Genomic DNA, 24,912 nt, shown 5'->3' with positions numbered 1-24,912 from the left:
TATATATATATATATATATGTATATATATACATAATATGAATATTTTATATATTAATGAACGAAGTTTATGAGTGTGCAAGTTTCATTCCAAAACAAAATATGCTTCACTGTGTTTGTTACGAGCTTCAATGTGACTGCCAATTAGACTACAGTCAAAGCTGAAAACTAAAAGGTAACCAAGTCTGGCCATTCACTAATTTACACCAGGCTCAGGCAGTGCGAAGATCTGCATGCCACCCCAACACCTCCCCCCTACCAAGGATGAACAATCTAAACAATAACGAAAATAAAAACATATGCAAGACAATTTCAGGGGAATTTCTCTTCTCTCCTATTTTCTTGTGTTTTAAACTGACCACAGCCCTGGAATCACTTTTCAGCCTAGAGAATTAAACTAATACTTTTCCCTTTTCACTCATTCTTGATAATGTTGCAAATTATTTTATCTCAAAACACATATGACTATTGCACTCTTAGTTGATTTCCTCAGTTACTTTAAAATTTAGTCAAACTCAACACACATAACCTTTGAGTACGTCTTACCTGTGAGACCACATTTTATCAGTATATAACGAACCGTACGTCTAAAGTTATTGTTTCTTTTCATTTTACCTTGTACTGACCTTCCCAGCTACAATATTTATACTATCTTCTGACTTCTTATATCCTATTCTTCAATATTCTTCTCTTCAAGAATTTCAGGAATGGAATTTCTTCTATTTACTCTTACTAAATCTTATTAAACTTTATATAATCTTGATTTTACTCATTTCCACCTCTGGTTTCAATCAATCCACAAAACAGACATAAATACTGATTCCGAGGTCAAATTAAATTGAGGAAGAAATACAGAAAAATGTATACTTCCACAATTCAACAAGGATCACTTTAAAATGCTAGCAGAAAAAAAACGACTAGCAAAGGGGAATAAAAAGCAAAAGTGACCAGAATGAGTTAGAGGGGAGAAATTATTAAAAATGAATGCAAAATGGAATTCATAATATTTACTGTACTGAAAATTACACTTCTAACTTTGAAGAATGCAAGAATTTCTTGCATGACCTGCTGTCACTTCAAGTAAGGGCATTTTTAACTGTGTAAGATTTATTTATTTCACATAATCTTCAGGAAAATTCTGTCAATGATTTTTAAAAGCACTGCGAAACGCCCAAAATGAGGTTTCGATCACTTGCCGTTATGAATTATTCTTTCTGGTTACTCATATTGTCACATTTTATCATGCACAATTACAGCATTCTACATTTGCTATTATCATTGCAATCCAGCATTGCAAGGAAACTGCGACTGGTGGGACAGTGTGCATTATAATCAATGCTAATAACGCCTTTCAATGGTAGTGCAGTTGAATTGATGTTTGTTGAACGTTTGGATTAATAAGCAACTAGCTATTCAAAATTATGGACACATTTCTGCAATGAAGCATGCAATAAAGCGGCGCTAACTGAGTCACTTGAATCTATAGAAAATTTCAAAATCACTAAAATCTATAGTAATGTCAAATGACTCGGAGAAATCCGGTTCTTTAAGGACAAATACCATACCAAATAGTTTATTCAATGACCCAAAGTCAGTGTAGGACAATACAATGGTTAAGCCTTGACAGAGCTTTCTAACTTCCTGTCATCGCCAAAAGGCGCCGGAAGAGAAAAGTCAATCACTCGAAACGTAACCTCGGTTGTTACTGTAGATGATTACTATATGTGATAATCTCATCCATGTGACTGCCCCCTCCAACCCTTGTACAACCTGGTTGATCTTTGGATGAGACACTGAAGGGTCATTTTTCATTTCGAAAGGCATGACACTACTCATACAAGCCTTGCAGAGTTACCGAGGCAGAGATCCCACTGATTCTATCGGTGTCAGAGCACACCGGTATCATCTTGTCACTTCACACATTACTATATGTTTTGAGTTCCCACTGGTGTCCATACAGTTGCCAATCAGTGACAAGGGAACAGAATCGGATTTAGTAATTCAACTCGGCAGTGGCCCGTGAAAAAGTGGACCCCTCAATCAAGTTTTTCCACTAACACAAAATGTGATCCCAACTACAAAGCACTGGGTCAGATGACGCTGTGTTCTACTGTGTAGTCGATATCTTTTTCCAGCAATTTTGCACTTTAGCAACTATACACAATAGGAATGTTGACAGCAACATTCTTAATCCTTCCCTGTTCTTTTTGGTGTTTAATAGCTGGCTGGATCGCACTAGGGCACATGTTATAAACAGCTTCATCATACTGATACAGATCAAATGTTTCTTTGCGGATATCAAATGTCCCAAACAACATAATCTAAGTTGTGTGATCTTTATGATTTTATTACATGCTTGATACTTTACTCACAAATGGCTGCCAGGAAAACATGCAAAGACAAGTATTTCTTCCAGAGACACTCTCGTGTGAGCCTGCTGTACCTGATCACGCCTGTTTTTCATCTTCACGTGAGCTGCTTCACAACTTTTTTGCATGCGATGGCTGGATTCCAGGGACAGACTCAGAATATTCGGGCTCTACAGTTCTATTTCACGGACACACTCAGCATTTCCTTCAGCACGCACAGCGTTCAATGTAACTGGTGTCCAAATACTGGTTGAAAGGGTCATAGTACCTGTGCCTGACTTCTGTGTGAAGCGCAATGTGACAGGCAACTCGCCAGTTTCTCGAACATGTTCATTTCTACCATTTACCCAAGAGATGACTACTCGTTGACGAGCTAGACTTCCTGGTGCAATAAAGTTTTTTTTCTTTCCAGTGTCATGGAGGACCATTATCTGTGCAGGCTGGGTACCTTGGTCCTGCAGAAAGAACCCTTATCAATGAAGGTGTGGCCTCCATGCTTTCATTTGCTGTCACCTTCTGAGAACCTTCCAAAATGGTTGCCTATCAGTTCTCATTTTTTTTTTTTTTTTACATTTAGGTCCAGTGTTGTTTTTTTTTTTTTTTTTTTTTTTTGTGGCTCTGATTTGAATAACTTATGAAATTTAGGTTGTCAAGCCATTCATCGCTGTCTTTAGTGGTGCTCGCACTAGAAATTGAAAGACTGTAATTTAGCCTATGTCTGACTTTCTGTTAATCCGTCTGCCCTAACTGTGACACTATGCTTTTATTGCTGTTTGCCTCACTGCTTGGCACCATGTCTCACTTTGTGACAATAGGCACACTGCTGAGACTCCCCAGTAACTGAGGTGGTTCCACAGGCATAATCTATACTGGTACACCGGCACTGGCTTTTCTGACAAATTTTGGGTCTGAACATTTGGGTCTCATGTTGCTCTTTTGCTGCCTTAAGTTTGTCGGCCGCCGTGTTTGTGACCGTGGTAAGAAAAATGAACCTCAAACTGAACTCTTTCTCATCACGTATATATTTGTTGCTTATTTCGGACTTTGCTCTCTTCCTTGAGGCATATCTTCGCATATACGCCTTTGTGGATTAATACACATTCCTGCCAAATTCAAGTTTTGTATTTAGAATCGAAAACATCTCATCTCCAATATAATAGCCGAGTGCTAAGTTTGAAGACGAAAAATGTATGATAATTCTTCAATACTGCCCCTGACATCTCAAATATTCCTCTCATAAAACCCTATCACATCGAATTCACTTAAACTTAGGAATAACAAACAGAAAAGCAATTATAAGTGGATTTACCCTGACAAGAATTCGAAACTGTGCCATTGTCGACTGATACACAGGGCCAGCGACTTCATCCATTCAGCCATCATGAGCAATAAGAATTGAATTCGGTAAACATTCCTGTAGATTTAAGGTATTATACTTACAACTGAAATCAATCCATCTTCCCCATCATGGCCGAGTGCCAGGTTTGTAGCACGTGGCTATATTTGTATGATAATTTTCCAGGTTTACGTGACGTATACGTTCAAATATCAAGCCACTAATAACCCATAAATATCAGGTTCCCTTTACTTTGGGTATAATTTACATCCAAAGTGAACGTATGCCTTCTTGCCTTGCTAAATGTCACTGCTATCCATGAATCAGTCCAATGAAAAAGTAAAGGAGCAAACTAGCTTAAAATGTATTTTTATATAAAAAAAATATTATAATGGTACATCACAAACTTTACAAGTCATTTGAAAAATTTAATTCTTCTGAGAATAACTACTATCCCTTAGGTGAAATTATTTCAAGAAAACGCTTATATACCCTAGGATGAATAGTTTCTTTATGAATATCAATAATGGTTAACGTGTAATATCAGCATTACTTGATTTTATTGCAATGTTTAAGAGCCACATTGGTACAGTAGATCATAAGCTTAATCTATACTATTTGGAATAGTTAAGGGCCTAAAGGGTTTACGGATTACTGTGCTTATTCGGCTTTTCAAAGTACAGGACATATTAAAAATCCACATTAGTGCCGCAATTTTACGGGGGATGCCACAAGGTTGTGCATCGAGACCTACACTACTTAACGTATACGCCTATGAATTATCATGACTTATTTCATTATTTTCTCCATATGATACTCTGTTTTACCTGATAATAAACGATAATGAAAAATGTCTAAAACAAAGCACGAAGAAAAAAATTGGTATCAAGGCTAAAAAAAAGGGGGGGGGGGAAGCACTAAATGCATAATCAGAGTCCAAAACAAACAATCTGAATGCACGAAATCAAAAGATTATAATTAATAACGTGTAATTATGTAGTACTGTACACATTAAAAAGCTGATAATGTGACCAAGTCAATAACAAACAAAGTAACACCCAATCGTGACAAGCGAGAACTGATTACAACATATGCTTTGACCCACATTGCTAAAAAGAGTATGAGGTATAGATATATATAAAATTACTGTGAGAAATTTCCCTCAATTCTCATCCCTTTGATATTCACCCTTTTCCACTAGCAGCGCCCTTACCATTTTCTTCTTAATATTATTTATAATACTGTGTTCATTGTTTCCCTCTTGAGATGTGTGTGGTTTCCAAATTATTTCTCTTTAAGTCCACTTTTAGTACTTTTTCCTTTATTCGCCCTATTCATCTGCTACACCATTATTTTATTAATTAAGTCACGCGATCATTTGCAATGTTTAATCTCAAATTATTTTTGTTTTACAAATACTATTAAACTTGCACGTACCACTTTACTTGAATTTTACATTACCACGATACTATTTAGTTATTGAAAAACCTTTACAAAACTCTCTTTAAAGAGTATGAATAACCCAGTTTTAAAATTTTCATGAAATTCTCTTTACACGAAATGAATACCACAAGTATGGGTACTGCCAGCCAGCTAGCGAGTGATTCATATTAACGGGCACAGAGCAGCCTTCTATATGTTAATAACTGCTTATAAGGACTCGCATATAAGCTCATATCATTTGATTGTTTCATGAACGATACTGCTCTTTCAGCCAGCACTGTTGTTTCGTATTATAAATAAATATGTCTGAGTGAATTTATTACTAGAACGATGTTTATATCACTCGTTAAAAGCTTTCCATTACAAAGGTCAGAAAGGCCACCAGCTTATTACAACTGAAGCTAACCTAGGCCTGTCAAAGTAGGTCTTATTCATGTTAACACTCATGTACGTACGCCCATTTCTAGTAATCATGTGTTATCATACACTACAAATTATTCCATAATGACATGCATTTGTAAATATAATTCAAAGATAATCATATCTTTTTTGCCGCAAAATGTTTCTGAAAATTATTTCAAAATAACAATTTTCTTGTAAGGACTAAGAACTGGGAAAAACTATATATTTTGGTGTATAAAACCGACTGCACATACCACAGGGTGCTTTTGGGCTCTGATTTAAGAGTCCGTGCTGGCATAAGGTCAGCTTAATCTACATCAAAGAGGCTCAGTTTCTGGAGCTTTAGTGTAGGAACGATGTTTGGTTGTGTCTGTAGCTATTAGTGAATGACATTTTACTCTTGTTGATAATTTGATACAAAGGAGCGATGCTCGGAAGTGCAATTGACAACAACAACAACAACAACAACAACAACAACAAAAATCTCCAATTCCCCATTTTGCGTTCCATAAACTTACAGGTGAAATTCGTAGGGACTGAATTTCAGTTTCAGTTTCATTAAATTTAATTTTTAGTTTAAACTTTAATACTCGCGTTTCAAAACCATTTCTCTTTGTCATGCACATTCTAATTATATACATATATATAAACATATAGGCATATATATATATATATACATATATAATACGCATACAGACACACACATATATGTATACAGTATAATATACATTACATGATATGTATGTATAATAAACTTTCCCATGGTAAGAGAGAAACCAAGTAATCTCATAAACGTGAGTCCAGACAAAATCTAAAATTACCAGTATATTATAAGCCACTCAAGTCTGAAATCCACCTACCAGCACTCGTGTTTATCGCCTTTAAAAAAAATTACGTTAACCTGGAAGTCACTGTTATATTCTTAAAAGTATATATATGAGATAACAGATACCGCAACATATGTTGTGTTGTTTTCATGACCTGTATTATGATGTTTTTATCATTGTAATTTCGGAGTGCATGGGATAAAATAAATTAAGAACTTTCTTTTCCAACAGAGATATCCTTAATCCATACTTCACATTGTGAAACTTCACGTGGGCCTAGGTCTATGAGCATGGGGAAATATATATTATAATCAACATGAATATTTGATACCTTTTGAACACACGGTGCCTAACTTTATGTAGATGTAACGACATTATACGTTTATGGAGTAAGTACTGTAAGTTGTGAGTTTAACAGTTTTAAAATATTATACAATAAAATCTATTCGTAGCAGGAATCTTTCATCAGTAAATTTTATCATGAAAAACATCCTCATGGTACACTAATAAGGCTGTCACACCTGGAGTAAAATTTAAAGCATTTATACTAGTTTCATGTGAATTTCCCACCTTGATCTATAATTTACTTACAAAACTCGACTATGGGCTAATTACTGGGCACTGACAAACTAGAAAGAGCAGCTACGAATGAGGAACGTTCTTTAGTCACCCCTTCAATAATTCACGACCATTTTTCTTTTGAAAATTAAATGACATAGAAAACGGGTAATTTAATGGAAAACTTGTGTATATCTGAAAAATAACGAAGACCTGCGTAGTATGTTTCAGTGGGTCACCGAGTGTTAACACGCAAAATATGCTTTTCTGGCGCACTTACGGCTAGCCTGAAAGCAAACCAAATACATACTTCCAACTGGGAAACATCCTAACCTAACCATCCCTTTACGTAACTTAGGGTACCATACGCCCTGACCTAACCAGTGCAGCTTTGCACCCCCGCCCCCAACTAACGTGATAAAACGTTCCGAAACAAATTTCGCCGTATCCTTTTTTAGTCTAAGCAACGTGAAATTGTGTACAGCTGCGTGCACAGCTACTCTGCACTATTATTATTTTTTTATTTTGAAGCGTCGTAGCCCTTGTTCTTTTTCCATGGCAAGAAGTTTCCCAATACTTTGGTGTTAACGGGTAACAATTATGAACTTTTAGTTTTATACACTAATAAATAAGGTTGACTTCCACTTTCCTGCTGCAAGAAGGTACTAACGAAATATCAGCGGTCACCGACTTAACCCTGTTATCTGGTGCAAGTGTTTACATACTTGAAATACCAAGATGCAAACTATACATTCACTACCGATACACCGATACACCACTGAGTAACTGAGTGGTAATATAATATGTTTTAAGGCTGCCCATATGTCGTACTGCATGAATTTTCCCTGAAACTGACGGCGCTGGTTGACTTAGCACTAACGATCACCATTGGGAAACTAATGTGCTATCGCTGCCAGACTGCCACTGTAGGCGGTTTCGACTCAATTGGCCACCCATAGTGACTATGTGGCACATGCGAAAGTCTAGCTGAAACAACTTCTTCAGTAATAATTTTGAATGTTTATACATACAAGAACCTTCACACTTTCTCATAAACAAGCCGATCTGTAACGATAATACTTATACAACTGCAAGAAAGATGAGCTTGTATTAGTTTACTCATGTCAAACACAAAGGAACGATGGGTTTTCAATAATTATGTATCTCACTGGTATAGGCCAGGCTACACGTCGACCTATGACCAAAAACTGTCCAGATCACAAGACTTCCTTATCATTCCAACTTTTTTCCATGTAAATTTCGTTTTATGGGAAAAATTAACTTTATGATGCCAAAGTTATATGTACGTCCGTTAACTGGAAAAATAACTAGAATTTGATGCATGGACAAGCGAACGATAGGCCTATACAAGATATTTTATTTTACTGGCCTTCTTTTAGGCACATATTTATTTTCACAGCAGTCAAAATTATTTGCTTATTGTAACCAATATTCATTCTATCTAAGAGTCGTTCCAATGCTTTACATTAAGAAAAAAAGTCTAGGTTAGCCTTTTATGCCGTTTATATGTCATCAACGCACGCAGGATGACGGAACCTCAGTGAGATTTCACACTTTTGCTCGATAAGTTAATTGGCAAAATACTCCTAAAATTGCAGTGTCACTGAACTACTATAACGATTTGTATGCTCAATAAAATGATGCAAATGTGTAGTATTCGGAAGAGAAAACTGCAATACTATTGCCTTGCATTGCCCTCCAACCAATGTTGCAGTGGCTGTTCCTTTCGCCTAGCCCAGGCATCTTCATGCCTTATAGACAATATTCCATGCTATTCTGAATATTACTGCTACTCATATAATTATTAAAACACCTTTTATTCGCACTCGTACAACAAGATGTCCTTTTATTTACCCACAATGAGACAAAATTACTGAAAGACCATCGCTCATTATTGTTTGAAAAAATCTGCGTAGACTATTTGACACAAGCTCGTCTTTCGTGTGCTTATGTTGTTTCCTTTTAGATGTAAATCGGAATGTTTATGATCTTATAAGGAGGTGTGATGGTTCTTTGAATAAGTACATAAGCACTCAGATACATTACTGAAGAAAAATAGTTTGCCTACGATATCGGAAACATTGATTTCAGCTGATCATGAGGTACCTATGCGTTTGCCACATCTACTTAAAATCCACGTGAGTGAGTGAACAGATGGAAGGAAACAGACTATAGTTTTATAACTCTCCATTAGTTTCTATTTTTTTCCGAAACTTAATGTTGAATATATATATATATATATATATATATATATATATATATATATATTGTAAAGATTAGCGCCAAAATACGCTATGAAACTGTTCTCCTTTCCTGCTTTGGGTTGGTTTGAACCTTTGAAGGTCGGGGTATAGGGGCTCAGAGAATATAATAGTTGGGGGACAGTAATCTGGCTTTGCACCGTTTTCTTTGGTACAGGAAAGTAAGATCGTTTTCTATGATATAGCCGCGTCGGCGACCTGGGTCAGGACATCGCCCCCTACCCCCCTGTCCAGAAGCAATAAAAGGTCAGGGCCAGGACAGCTCTCTCTCACACGCGGTCGCTAGTTTAAGCCGAGCAGTCACGCCTCTGCAGGCCTTGCCCCTGCCCTCCTTTTCCGCTCGCCGCCACGTGGAGCCCATCGCCGCCCTTTGTGCCCCGTGTTCCATTCCACGTGGCCTTAGAAGACTGCAAGGGGGATTGCAAGTCTCCCAAACGCGAGCTGACATTAAACGGCGGCCTTTTCATCATCCCAAGGGCGCCCTTTTCCGCCCAAATCTACGACTTGAAGCAGTACCTTGGTGAGGGAGGCCCTTTTGTCCACGCTCCCACACGCGGTTCTCGGCAGAAGACGTCGTCATCCCTACGCCCCTACAAATGTGGTAATGTACCCAAAACGAGTTGCTAGTCACGATTACTTAGCCCTTTTGCATTTATTAATTTCTGGGCCTATAACTTTGTGTTCCCTGATATTCCTTGGTTCAAGCCAGGCCCACGTGTTCAAAGCTCCTTTCCTCTGAGTCACAAGTAACGCCTCGGGGAGTCCTTTGGCGCCTTCAGTGCACCCCCGAGTAATTCAATCCCCAAATTCCAGCATTAGATGTGTAACGGGGGTCCTAATATCGTTTCAGGAAGACGCATGTAGCAGAATTATCCTTGGTCCGTGTTCCTGGCATTCCCAAGCTCCCCCCCTTCGGGAGGACTTCTACGGCAGTAATTTACCGTGTTTTCAGTTAATTTTCCCTTTGACCTTGTGTGCTATCAAATATAACTATTTTTATATCCACGTGTTTCACGCACTTCCCCTAGTGAAGAGCCCTCCGCTCCGTGTACTTCTTTTTTTGTTTGTGTTTTATATGTCCTGGGTATCTTACAAGGCCATTTTCGAGTAAAGTAATAATTGTGGAGTCATAAGATCCACCTGCACCAGGAAACATAAAAAAAATATATATATATATATATAGAATATATATATATATATATATATATATATATATATATATATAAAAGAGTATATATATATATATATTATACATATATATAGAATATATATATATATATATATATATATAGAGAGAGAGAGAGAGAGAGAGAGAGAGAGAGAGAGAGAGAGAGAGAGAGAGAGAGAGAGAGAGAGAGAGAGAATCGCTTTATTTTTTTTTTTTTTTAGAAAGGCCACCCCTAGTGCGGCGTAAAACCATGTAAGTTAATGCCCTTGTAAAAAGAAAAACTTGCAAACGCAACCTCTGGTGTGGTGTAAAAACCCGAAGTAAATAATTACCGAGGCAACGCCTGGTGCGGCGTAAAAACACAAGTTAATGCCTTCGTGAAAAAAAATCTGGCACGGCATAAAACCTTTCAAGTTAATGCCTTTGCAAAAAAAAAAATGCATGCAAAGGCAACCTCTGGCACGGCGTAAAACCCCTTATGTTAATGACTGTTTAGGGAAAAACATTTTATTTAATTTACAGAGGCAACCTCTCACACAGCATAAAACCCCAAAGTTAATGCCTTTTTAAGAAAAAGTTTTTTTTTTTATCTACAGAAGCAACCTCTGTAAGTTAATGTCTTAATAAAGAAAAACTTGCAAAGGCAACTTTTGGAATGGTATAAAAACCTGCAAGTTAATGCCATCGTAGAATTTTTTTTTTAATTTAGAGGCAACTTCTCACAGTAATATCTGGATTATTCGGATTAATAGAGCCAAGAACCTGTTAGATAATGGCGAAATCCGGATAAGAGCAAGTAAAAAAAACCTACGGGTGTTCAAGGGCAACTCCATACCCTTCCTTACCTAATCTTGTCAATACCGCATAACTGTAAACACTCATTATGCTAATAAATAACAACTATCACACTTTAAACTGAAAACTTTAGGCAAGAGGCAATTATCTACCCTTTTCCCCCATATCTGTAACAAAGTTTACTCATAAAAAGGATGCAGCCTTTATTTTTAACAATGTCTTATTTTCAGATTGATGGGATGGCAATGGGAAGCCCACAGGGACACATTCTTGTTAATATTTTTGTGTCATCTCTAGAGGATCAATTGCTGGGCAATTGCCCTCTGGCTTACCACTCATTATTTTATAATCGGTATGTGGATGATACCTTTCTCCTATTCAGGAACAGGGAAGAGGCCGAGGCGTTTTTGGAAGCTGCAAACACGGGCCACCCCAATATAATATTTACAATAGTGTGTGAGAATGATAAGCAGCTCTCCTTCCTGGACACTACGGTATCACGTGATGCTATTAGCTTTCATACCTCTATGTTTAGAAGAAAAGACCTTCACCAACTTGGGCATGAATTTTTACAGCTTCTGTTGCTTTTATTTGAAGTTAAACTCCTTAAACACTCTTATTCCCTAACCTCGAACTGGTCTTTCACAAAAAAAATTCATTTTTATGTAAATATAAATATTTCTCTGATAATTATTTTCCTTCCAGATTGTTTTATAAACAGCTAAATAAGTTTCTCAATGATAAATTCATGCCAAAAATTAGGTCTCCAACAGTTCCAAAAAAGTCTTTTTATTCGAATCTTCCTTTTCTTCATGATGATTCCTTCTTTACCGCAATCAATCTATTAATACGACAGTATTGTCCTGCTATAAAAAGGCAACGCATACCCATTAATTCTCTTACCATCCTCTTACCACAGGTTCTCTTTTTAAATATAAGAACAGAGGGGCCCCTTCGGTGACATCGAATGTCATGTATTTATTTTCTTGCCGCCAAAGTGGTAGGGAAATATGTCGGTGCCTCTTGGAGGTTACTAAAAGTCCGCATCGATTGTCACAGAGGAGTCAACTATCATATGGGGTCCAGTTATCTAATCCTGAATTTTCTAATATTTGAGAGCATGCGAAAAAATGCAAAATAAATATTGAATGTAATAATCCTTTTAAATTTCTGTCGAAGGCTCGTACTCCCCATCAGCTGGCAATACTCGAGTCTCCTTATGTAGAACAGGTATTCCCGAAGATAAACAATCAAACGACCTCCATCCCTCTTTTCTTAACATGAGTTTACCCAAGACTTTTAACGATTCTCCGTGACACACGTCGTCTTTCCTTCCATTTGGATGGTAATATCACTCTCCTGGCATTTTAAACTGAATATTTTGTAATTGTTTTTTGTATACTATTTTTAGTCCGTGTCTTGTATAGTGTTTTAATGTATGTGCATACTCTTACAGCTTTGATAATGAGGCTAGGCCTTGAAACGTAAGCAATGAAACAATTTATATGCCTGAGATGCCTTCATCAAGTTCCTTTTGGTAATATCTGGGCTGCCACTACCCATCCTTCTACATACACACACACACACACACACACACACCAGCACACCATGCTTATTTCCAAAATGTCCAGCTTTCTGAGTTTAAGCACATCAGCTATCATACTTTTCTTTTTCGTCTGCTCCATATCTACATACATTGATAACTTTAAAGGCTAAAATAATAAATTTGATCTTGTTCCGGTTTTAGGCTGCAAACCACATGCCCTGCCCATTTGGTGACGTTCAAATCACGCACGGCAGTTAGAATGCAGTTATTTTCCTTTTATGAAATCCCACGGGATTGAAAGCATTGTTCTTTTGGCCATTTGTAAAATGGTTCTTATGCTGTATAATTACAGTTTTTGTTTATTCCACCAAGGCTTGAAGATTAGAGGTAGTGCGTACTGAAGTTATAGGAAGTGTCTCATTAATGTTGTAGATGCCACATACTAGATTTACAGTGAAAATATATTCTTATATAAGGGAGAATGCAGCCAAAAAAATAAATTGGAAAACAAGAATGAAGAACGAAAATTTTAACTCAATTTCCCATAGCAGGAAAATGAAGAGCAAAAAATTTCACGTGCCAGGATGCTTCTCAATGGGTCCTCCTGACCCAACGGGAGCACCTTTAACCATAGTTTGGTTCGCGTGAACCCACTACGAGATTTTTTTCACTTTTAGATAATTTATTTTTTATTAATCGTTTGAAGTTGATTCTTTGTTTACGAAAATATAGGAAGTTATTTATTGCATTCATTTTACTAGTTTTTTAGTTTTTTCTGTCCGCCTTCAGATCTAAAAGCTACTGAGGCTAGAGGGAAGCAAAGTGTGCGTGTAAGAATGGGAAAAACAAAGTTTCTGTTTCTGCGAATAGCTGGTAGGTATAGAGCCAGAGGTGGAGTTGCCCTAGCAGTATAAGGAAGGCTCCATGGATGGGAAAAAGGGTACATATGTGTTAGTTACTGGATTGTATTGGTAGGACTAAAATTTGTACCTACCGGTGCGTGTTTGGAACAAGAATGAGGGTTTGAAGAAAGTGAAAATGTAGTTTTTCTAGATGATTTAGAAAATTGTTTCACTATTGCACATATACAGTTCAAAACTACCGTATACTTGGGAGTGAGCAAATTGTGCAAAAAAGATTGTTAGACTATTTGTTAGCACGAAGTAGATGAAAGAGCAAGACAACGGGTGTAATGGTGAGAATAGGAATGACTGGACATATATCTGATCACTGACTGGCTGAGGTAGTGGAAATTGATGTAAACAGAAGTTTACGTGCGATAAGGGGTTAAAATGGGGCTGCAGATGCAATTAAAACAAGCGAGTTTCTTAAGAAGGAAGTGAGAAGAGCATATGACAAATAAATGATTGAAAAATGGGATAGTAGCAGTAAACAGCTGGAGGAAGAAACTGTAGTTCAGAGTGTAAAATTACGGATTGGGTCACAGGTAACTAAGGAAACATTTGCGACTAGAGGGGTGTACAAAAGGAATAAAAACATTTAACGATGGGACGGAGAAATAAAAGGTTTAGTGAAGGCAACACATAAATTCGAGGTGAATCTGATAGACAGAGAAGGGACAAGGTAATCAAGAGGGAAGTAAGACTGACAAACTGGCAAGTATAGTAAAAACGCGGGAATCAAAATTTTCAACAGATGCTCCTTTTGTGGAACTGGTTTCTTAGTTCCGTTTACAGCTTTTTACTGAGGAACAAAAGTTCATGATGTGACAAGTTTTGGAATTTTTTTTCAAAACGTTACAAAAACAAATCAGTACAAAACTTTTACTGCATATCTTTCTTTATAAACTGAAAACGCAGAGCTTTTGACCAATAAAACCTATTAAACAGAAAAGTTGCATCCATGCCCAATATTGTCAATGACCTTAGCTGTCAACGGAAAACACTGTAGCGAGCTTGATTTAGATCCTAGTTATAGATTTAGTTATTAATATTTTACAGATAACACCATGTAAGCGAGATTAATTTCATAAAAGACATACATGGGATATCTTAAGTCAAGGGACATTTAATCTTTTAACAACTGACAACTAAAAGCCTCAACAAGCCAGGGACTTCGAACACAACCTAACTATGAGAGTATCATGTTTTAAGATACTTTATACAAGTTGTACACATTGTTAACAACGCGTATTCGTAAACCACATTAGCATTAACTAAGAAGCAATTATTTCTACTCCGAAACTAAATCTCTCTCTCTCTCTGTTCCTCATTGGAGGGGTGGGTTCCGTTCTCAGCTAGCACTCTGCTGGCCCAGCGTTCGATTCTCCGACCGGCCAATGAAGAATAAGAGGAATTTGTTTCTGGTGATAGAAATTCATTTCTCGCTATAATGTGGTTCGGATTCCACAATAAGCTGTAGGTCCCGTTGCTAGGTAACCAATTGGTTCTTAGCCACGTAAAATAAATCAGATCCTTCGGGCCAGCCCTAAGAGAGCTGTTAATCAGCTCAGTGGCCTGGTTAAACTAAGATATACTTAACTTTCTCTCTCTCTCTCTCTCTCTCTCTCTCTCTCTCCCGTATAATTTGAAACACGCCAACCGCCTCGTTTTATGGATTATAAGAGAATGTCAAACAATCCCATATTCCACAATAAGTTTCTACAGCTCCTCTGATTCTTTGAATTTTGTTTTGACTGACATGGCTTCGAAGGATACCATAGAATATGCTGAAGTGGACTTGTCATTATCTAATGGTGATAAGGATGAAGTTAACGAAAGAATCGGAAAAATCTTCATATGGCCGGGAAGAGGTAGCTGAGGAAAGTACTAGCAGTTATGATGGAGGAAATTCATCACTCAATAAGAGGCAGAAAGTAAGTAATGATGAACGTGCGTTGAATAATCCTCAAGCGAAGTCGGCTGTGGATCCTGTTTCTGGCCATCGAAAATGTTTGTATTTTCCCAACTTACTTGACATGGAGTATCACAAAATGCAGTGGAAGGTAAGGCTTTATAAAAAAATCTCCAGAATTTGAGGTCTAATTTAAGGAAGGTAAATATAAGCCATATGTAACTGTCAAAGATGATAGAGCAGTTAACTATTTAACAAACCAGCGAGTTTGAAAACGATGTACTAGGTAAACCAAGAGATGACGGAAAATACACCAAGGCGATTGCGTTTGAATACCCCATTTTGTCTAGATCCAGATGATTTGCATGTTGATGATAGAGTTGTTTGGGCCACGAAACGTGAGGTTAAACAAAATGGGCAAACTAGTGCGAAGCCACAGGTGATTACGCTCATAAGAGGAGAGGTTCCTGAAAGATTATTTGTTCCCTGTATTGGGTATAGAGGTATATCTGTACATAAGGAAAATCCTCGATTCTGTTTCAAATGGAGCAGATGGGATCATTTGGCATTTAAATATGACAACAGCTTTAGATGTAGGTACTGCAGCAAAAATCATGATTCAAAAGAATTTTTAGAAAATATAAAGGAAAATGCTACGGTTGTTCCGGAGTGTTGTAAATGTGGTGGCGACCACAATGCAAATTCATAGTTTTGTAAGAAGATGCCATTCATAGAAGGCAAGGAGACTATGAACTCGGTGCAGCAACCATCAGGGAACAGTGAGGTTAAAATTAATATATTGGAATGCAGAGAAGCATCAAGGCAGTCAAACTGAAATGGTCAACAATCAGACCAAAGATAGTCATGACCAAATTTGTGAGAGTCCCATTCAAGCACTTCGTATGGAGATCAGTGAGCTTAAAAAGGTTATTGTGAGTACGCAAAAACAGATCACAAGACTCTGTAATGATAACAGAGCGATTTCTATTGGAGTACGTGACGGTGCTGATATACGAAACTTTTCTAAATGCAGTGACGGGTTGATAACCAGAGTAAGGTCATTCCTTGAGACACGAAGTGTAATGAATTACAAAACTTTTCTAATTGAGTAAGTAGAAATATTGATGTACAAGGAATTTCCTTTTCTGGGCGAAATGACAAAGGCGCATTCAGGCAAGATAGTTTTACGGATGTAAATCGCTGTGAAATAAGGAATACATTGGCCATAGAAGGAAAAATTAATAGCAGCCTTGTTACTATTATGGCTTCCTTGTTAGGTACGGTACTGTACTGTACTATATGCAGCAGCCAAATGACGATCTTAAAATGGATGTAGTTACATTTGCTAAAAAGTTTAGGCATGAAATTGGGGAAAATGGAGACATTTTGTCTTAAAATTTTACCTTGGAATGTGAAGTCTCCAAAAAAGGTCAACCGACATCCATGCTTATGTTCTTAACCATGACTTAGATGTGATAACTTTCCAAGAAACACTCGGTTTTCAGTTACCAGGATATCGAAGTTTTGAACTTGAAGCAGATAACACAAATAATACACGAAATTTGACTACATTTGTTAAGAATAGTACTCCTGTTGATTTGTCTACAGTTATTACAGTTGATGGCACTGTGTCTGTCTGTCAATTGTATCTTATGGATAGTGTGCTTTATGTAAACAATGTGTATGTACATGCAGATAAGTTGAACCTCGAGAATTTGCCCCTGCGTATTTTTTTATGAGTGTTGTTTATTATTGGGGGATCTGAATGCCCGTCATCATCATTTAGGAAGCAGAGGTAGTCAAAACAGGAATGGTTTTATAATGAACAATATCCTTAACTCACTGGAGAATGGTAGTCAAAACAGGAATGGTTTTATAATGAACAATATCCTTAACTCACTGAAGAATGTAAGAGTTTTCGGGAACAGAGAACTCACACACACGAGAGGTGGCAGAATTGACTATGCCTGACTCTTTAATGTCTAAATATACTGTACAGCTGATGCATCTATTGTTGGTGAGCTTGTGAGTGACCACTTTGTAGTGGAAGTTTCCTTGGAAATAGAAAAGACATCTTAAAAAGAAAAACGAAAAAGGTATAGCTTGAAAACAGACAAAAAAAGCTGAACTCATGAAGAAGGTCAGCGAGTGGTATAAAACTCATAAACGTGTCAATAGTTATGGGTAACGATGAAAATTAATTTTATGATGATTTGCTTATTGTAACTGATGGTATATTAAATGTTCCCATGCAAACTTTTAGCAAACCTTTTAAGAAATTAACGTATGCAAATGACAATGAATTACGAGGCTGGAACAAGTTGCTCCAAATAAGCTCAGAGTAACTGGAGTAAAAATCCAGGTGATGATCGGTGCAAGGAAACAATGATGCAAATTGCAGATCGTACATCAGAGGTAATGAAAAGCGTAAGAGGGAAGTACTGGGATAGTTTTTTGGAAGTTGTTTCCTTTACTAAGCATATTGGAGGTGTGTGGAATGAACTCAATAAAGTGTGGGGGGGGGAGAGCAAATTTTGTGCTCACTCTGATCCCAAGGGTTAGGCCGAAAAATTAATCAGAAAATGGGCTGGGGCTGCAAGTTTCAGTAGTCTGCCAAACACTGCTCATGCTTAGTTTAGAAATAGGCGAGATAAAAGACGTCGACTAGTTGCATTACAAGCAGCTGTCACTGATGAGACTTGTTTGCCATTTTCAAGGATGAACTTTTATGTGCTATTAAAAAAGGTAAATCCACTGCCCCTGGTGAGGATGGACTTACATATGAAGTGATTAATTGTTTAATTATGATGGAGGATAACCCTTTGTTAAATTTGATTAATATTTCTTGCAAGAATGGCAGACTACCTGTCATGTGGAAAGTTCCTCTATTTGTGCCTGACCAAAAGGTGATGGGCAGTGCAGGCTTATTCCACTCACATCTTGCTTATGCAAGCTAATGGAGAGACTTATATTTAATAGGCTGCTTTATGTGACTGGAGACCAATTATCACCTAATATGTTTGGTTTCATAAAAGGGAAAAGTACTTCTGATTGTGTGAAAGTTTTTTAAGTAATGCTGATGTCAAATGCAAGGCATTTGTGGATTTAAAAGGAGCCTTTGACAGGGCTATCAGAGATGTTATTTTGGAGGAACTTGTAAATAAAGGCATTAAGGGTGCCCTATTGAGATGGATTGAGAATTACTGGTACTTAACTGGAAGACTGTTCAGGTAATAGAGGTTTCAGTGTTAAATGTAATAATTATTTTAAGAAACTGTACAAAGTGATGACGAAATATGACATTTTACAGTATTGTGTATAGTTGGAAAAAGGTGTCTATTAAGCCATGATTATGTCGTAGGATAAATGATAATATTTGTACTTTGGGCTTGAAAAAAGGCAAGGCAATACCTGTGAGTTAAAACAGTTGTTTTCATCCAAAATTAGTACTTTGCCAAGATGTAACACCATCCACATGTACTGTGATGGCTCTGTCAATGATGTGAAGGTTGGGTGAGTCATTGTACGAGAACTTTATGAGACTAACGTGTGTTGATGAGACTTTCTCTAAAAGAGTTGATGATAAGACATCTACTACTTCTGCTGAATTACACGCAATTCATGAAAGGTTGAAACTGGTGGTAAATAAAAGAAAGAATGTTTTTGTTTTTGTTAATTGTCGAGGTGCTTTATTTGCTCTCAGTAGTAAAAGTCCTGTTGACAGTGATTTGATTAATGAATGTAAAGTATCAGTATATGCGATAGAGGAGCAGGGCTATGTTGTCAAGTTTTTCTGGATACCCTCGCATGTACAGTAGGTATTCACTGAAATGAAATGACTGATAACTTGGCTAAAGAAGCTACAAACAAAGATGTTACAGACATAGAATATTACGAGTATCAATAGAATTAAAAAAGGAATGAAGCATAAGAGATGCGTATGGGAAACAGCTGAAATATAAAGAATCATAAACGATGGCAGCGCAAGTGTGAGGCATTATTTGTTTGTTTCAGGAAATACAAATACTGTGTATGGTAAAGCTGTGTCTAAAGTGAACACTTTTACAATGAGACTACGTTTGGGTTATAAGTATTGTTGGCAGTATATTGATGTTGAAGGAAGAATCTTGCAAACTATGTGGTGAGCCATGTAAACATATGATGCAACATTACATTTTAGAATGTAATGAATTGTCAGAATTTAGCGACTCTCAAATTAACAATGCAACCTATCAAGTATGTTATTTTCTGAATAATGGTGTTTGTCCTAGAACTGTTCAAAAGTTTCCCAACTTTTACTGGAACAAATTATTCGTATCAATGACAGAAAATATGTAATGCATATTCAATAGAATGCATTTGTTGGTGGGAGTATTAAATTTAGCATGCTAATACACCCCATTTGATGTAAATTACTATTTCAATAAATCTATAATAAATAAATAATAGTTTCTATCGCTTGCCTGACAAGAGACTGGAAAGAATTCAGTTACGCAATACAGTTTTTTTTTAACCACTGGGAGATACTGGTAGTCATATACGAAACGTAACAAAAAAAACTTTTCATCAAGACATTAGAAAGGTCAACTTTTATTTCGACCTATCAGAAAATTGAACATTATTTTGAAGAGTTTGGCCATAGTACTACCTTCGTAATGATATTTATGTCCATCAAATGAAAATTAATAAAATTCTGCTTCCGCTGATATCAGATGAGGTCACCCCTTTGTTCTGACCTACCACAAAAGTGCACTTCATTTTGAAGTTTGGCCTACATACTTATTGCAAAATTATCGCAGGAGTTTATAACGAAAATACCATAAAATGACATCGACTGAGTGAACTTTCAGCCACTCTAAATGACAGGTTGATATATTTTATAAAGAATTCGACACAACTTTAAGTCATACAAACCGTTGGTCATTTCTAACTTTCATTGTTGAACTTGATCGGTTTTTCTCTCTTGTCACTTTCGCTCTTTCCCAACTGATGATTAAGCACACTGCTCAAATACGTTTTTCTTTATAACCATTCCCATTTCTACCCAGAGAAAGAAAATTAACAATGAATCGCATTTTATAAGGCTCGAGACAAATCATTCTCTTGCATTGTTACTGTACTTTGTAATTCGCCATAAAGATAAAGAGCATTTTGTTTTGAAGAACTACCGCTGAGCAACGTACCCCTTTCTATTTACATTTCATCAGGCACTGCATTGCAAGGAGGAGAAATGCACAGCAATTAGCGATAAAGGTGACAATATCAGTAACGCGTGTGTATCTGATTAGGTAGTTGAGAGTATGTTCCAGCCTGGAGATTTCATAAATCTCAAAATAGCTTTTAAGTAGATTACCGTTAAACAAATATTATCAGTAATATCAATAAATAAGAAAAAAACTGGTGGTGAGGGGATCGGGGGGACGAGTACGCTACGTTAGGTTAGGCTGGGTATATATATGCTACGGAATTGCATCAATATTTAGTGATACTCCTAACAACGCAGTGGCTGGCTAAGAAAAGCACAAATCAAGAAGTCAGGCACGATTCATGGCTGATCTGTTTCATTATGCTGATGATTTAAATCTGATCGGTGGGTTGGAGGAATAGAAGAAAGCCAGTTGCTCGGCTGATTGAGCAGGAACATTACAGGAAACCAATGGGATGGAAAGAGAGAAAATTAACTAAAGGAAATGAAAGAAGACCAGAACATAATCTTTTGCTTTTTTTTAAAGAACTTCAAAATCGAAATTATCTGGATATTTAGTATTTAAGATATCAGACATTACCCCAACATTAACTGCGTAATATTGTTTCATGAAAACAAGCTAGACATATTTTTGCAACCCCTAAGAAACAGGGGATCAGAGCCTGCCCTATGAGCCTACAGAGGCCCAGGAGGACTTCAACTTTAACTTTTAAGATTGGCAACAGTCAAAGGGAAGACAACTAGAACCCGTAATGTGAAATCCAATGAAAAATAATGAGTAAAAATTATAAAAAGAGTTTTCTATATGCAACTCATGTTGTTGGTTACTTTCTTGCTTTATTCTCAGCCCACTCCGTCAAAGCCTCTGATAATAAGGTTACATTAGTTCATTGATCCTCAACTGATGGTCCATGGTGACATTCTAAGTGGTCCACAGGACGTTCACTAAATTTGGTAATAAACTTGAGAATAGTACACATATTTTTAAATTTGCTGAAAGTAAATATATTTCTAAAAATTTCCTGAAATGCAGTAAGGCCAATTTTATCTATATAAATAACTAACCATTCATATCATTGTGTAAGAAATATACTTCAATCCAAAATGTTTAGTGTCTTTGCTTTACGGATTGCTGCCTAAAAAAGAAATGGTCCACAATATTTTTTCCTTTACTGGGCTGGAGGTCCATGACCTGAAATGAGTTGAGAACCACTCCATTAGTTTGTTCGTGTATCACTAATCCTGTTGTCACTGTCTCTAAATGTTTCTGTCTTCTCGAATATGAAAGTATTTCCACTGAACTTGACTTCTTGGGGCAGATTTTTCAAAGACCCTAATTTAGTCCAGGTTCCTCCACTTCTTGGGGCAGATTTTTCAAAGACCCTAAATTTAGTCCAGGTTCCTCCACCCTATGCAGATCAGCACTATGCCTCAATGTTATTAACTGTACTCGAATGAAAGCCTTTCAACTTCTCCCCTACATACGTTGGTTTTTCATACCTCATCGCTTGAAACGTCATGACACATCTGGTATATGATTCTTACCTTGATGGGCAACCAGTGCAATCACACAAGGTACCGCGTCTTTCTTTTTTTTATAGATGTAGATCCTTAACTAATCTTGCAGTTTTATTTATAATATTTTGCATTTTTCTTGGGATGGGAATCCATCAGGCTAAGTAGATTGTTACTTTATTGACTTCATCACTGAAAACAGATTACTTTCTAATATTAATCCCATATATTTACTAAATTCGATGAGGCCCGAAACGTCCCCAGGCCCCTGAGATCGCCACTTTTTTCTTACAATCAAGCATTCATTCCTATCCTCATTCAATTTCAACTTGATATCACCTATGACCCTGCTCATTTTCTCCTATGTATTTCCTAAATTGCTTAATATCGAGTAAAACTGCCTGTCATCCGTAAAAACTTAAAAGACTACACCAGGTTTCTTAAATATGTGAGATAACTCAATTGTTTAAACACAAAACACGACAGGAACCCAGCACACTAACGCCCTTGTGCGACTCCTATTCAGTTCTATTTTAAAGATAGTTTTTCAGATATATCATTCCATCACTTTCTATGTCAAGTTTCCAGATCCTCGAGCAATAAATCAAGCACTAGTGTCGAAAGCAGCACTGTGGCCAAGCAAAAATAAGACATCACACTCCCGTCACTTTCATAAAACCAGGTCAACGACGACGACACGTAGGGCCATTTTTGCTGAATACAGGTATTTGTACGCAGAGACTGTTCGTCCGACAGAGCCTGAGTCTTATTCAGATGATCAAGTATTTGATAAAAATCCCATTTCGTATTTAGATGCTTCAGTTTTTTATAAAAACACACATTTTCAATAATCGATCAAATATGATGCTGGTTTGTGTGAACTTGGTTTGAATATCAATTGTACCCTTTACGAAAGGGCTCTACACTAGCCATTTTCTCACTTACTGGGAATGTCTTACTTTGGATGCTTAAATAAACAATCATCAGGATTATAATATTAAAACTCATATAAATTTTCATTCTTAATCGGTACTGGATCATTACCACAATTCATTAACTCCGCCTTACCTTGAACACAATAGATTTCATCTTATTACCATCGACAGAATAAAAACTGACTGGCATGAATCTCAGGAAGGAGAAAAATCTTATAGTTATTGCTCTGTAAAACTATTCACGCATTAATTACTTTACTCTTAAATATTTCAAGAAACAGAGTAGATGGCGGTAAGACAATGAAAAATGGGTCTCGCTAAATAAAATGCGGTAACAATACGAGCAAATCTGTTAAAGAAGAAGAAGAAGAAGAAGAAGAAGAAGAAGAAGAAGAAGAAGAAGAAGAAGAAGAAGAAGAAGAAGAAGAATAGTTCCTCTCAAGACATTTACAATGGACTAACAATAACAATACTCGAAATTGCTCCCAGCTCTATAACAAGTATTCAAGTTAAGCAACCACTGAGCGACTGAGAGCACCTGGTGTTTTATGAAACTTTTCCCCAGAAGCTGACTAATGATTCAGCATCAGCGCTCATACCAACATTATCTGCAAATAATTAACTTCTTACTCTCAAAATATTATCTGCAAACAATTCACTTCTTACTCTCACTACATCCAATATTGCCCTAACATAAGAGAACATGCATCTGCATAACGCAAGCGGTTCAAGCTTAACTCGTGGATAAAGATCAAACTTCTCCACTTTAATTTTAGGTTATGATTCCACAGCTTCCAACTAAATTACTCCCGAATAGATGTGACAAGACGCGTAATTCTGAGTGGCCCGTATTGATGACAATACTACAATATATCGAAAACAATCAATTGCATGACCATGAACTCAAAAATAGATAAACACTCTACGTACAATTCCACTGACAGGAAAATTACGTAGAATTATAACACAATGAATATCATAACCGTCTTTAACTTCTAGTAATTAAGTTTAAGGCAGTCTGACATTAAAATTCAGGGAAAATTGGAAAGAAGTTAGTCGGCACAAAGTCATTACACCAGACAGTTAAAAGATTAGATGGCCTCGGTAAGTTTCCACTGGAACGCAAAATAGATAAAATCACATCAATAAAATACACGAAACAAGATCAAAATCATAATTCTCATTTTGATGACTACTCACCTCTAGCTTTTATGAGACATTGGCGGAGCGACATTATGATGAGAGTGCACTTTTTTACATCGATCTGAAAGGATAAATAAACAGAATGACATCCAACTGAAATGGTAAACAAGATATTTCAGAAAACGTTGGGAAATTACTCACTTAAATGTTTGTGAATGCAGATATGTAGAAGTTTAAAGTAATTAACCAATTTATTATTCATTCCATGAAATTTTACCTGAGATCGAGTAATTTTGCAATTAAGCTCATCCTATTTACTTAGTGTCCAGATTATTTTCTTACACAAAAAGAAAAGAAAGGCAGTCACAACTCACAAGCAAAACAAAAGGTGGTTTCAGGGAATCAAGGGAAAGGAAGAGGGCAAGTCATGCCATATTTATCCTTGGCAGCTGCTGAGTCATGGACTAATTCACTGTGCAGAAAACTTCCAGAGCATCTGCAATTTTATAAACCTACACCAAGCACTCATCAGTGACGACCATTTGCAAGCACTCGCGTGTTACTTCGATATTAAG

At 36.8% G+C, this 24,912-nt stretch overlaps 1 protein-coding gene across 1 annotated transcript; it reads left to right on the top strand.

Annotated features, from left to right (window-relative positions):
• Positions 1-15,449: 15,449 nt before the first annotated feature.
• On the top strand, positions 15,450-23,726 carry LOC136835784 (protein FAM133-like). Its single transcript, XM_067099640.1, has 3 exons — positions 15,450-15,576; positions 16,349-16,470; positions 23,553-23,726. Exons 1-3 carry the CDS (start codon positions 15,450-15,452, stop codon positions 23,724-23,726), a joined length of 423 nt encoding a protein of 140 aa, XP_066955741.1.
• Positions 23,727-24,912: the final 1,186 nt, after the last annotated feature.

Source organism: Macrobrachium rosenbergii, chromosome 55 (genome assembly GCF_040412425.1).
Source record: "Macrobrachium rosenbergii isolate ZJJX-2024 chromosome 55, ASM4041242v1, whole genome shotgun sequence".
Taxonomy (NCBI): Eukaryota; Metazoa; Arthropoda; class Malacostraca; order Decapoda; family Palaemonidae; genus Macrobrachium; species Macrobrachium rosenbergii.
Note: the sequence above shows the minus strand (reverse complement) of the source record. Positions and strands in the feature narration are given on the sequence as shown.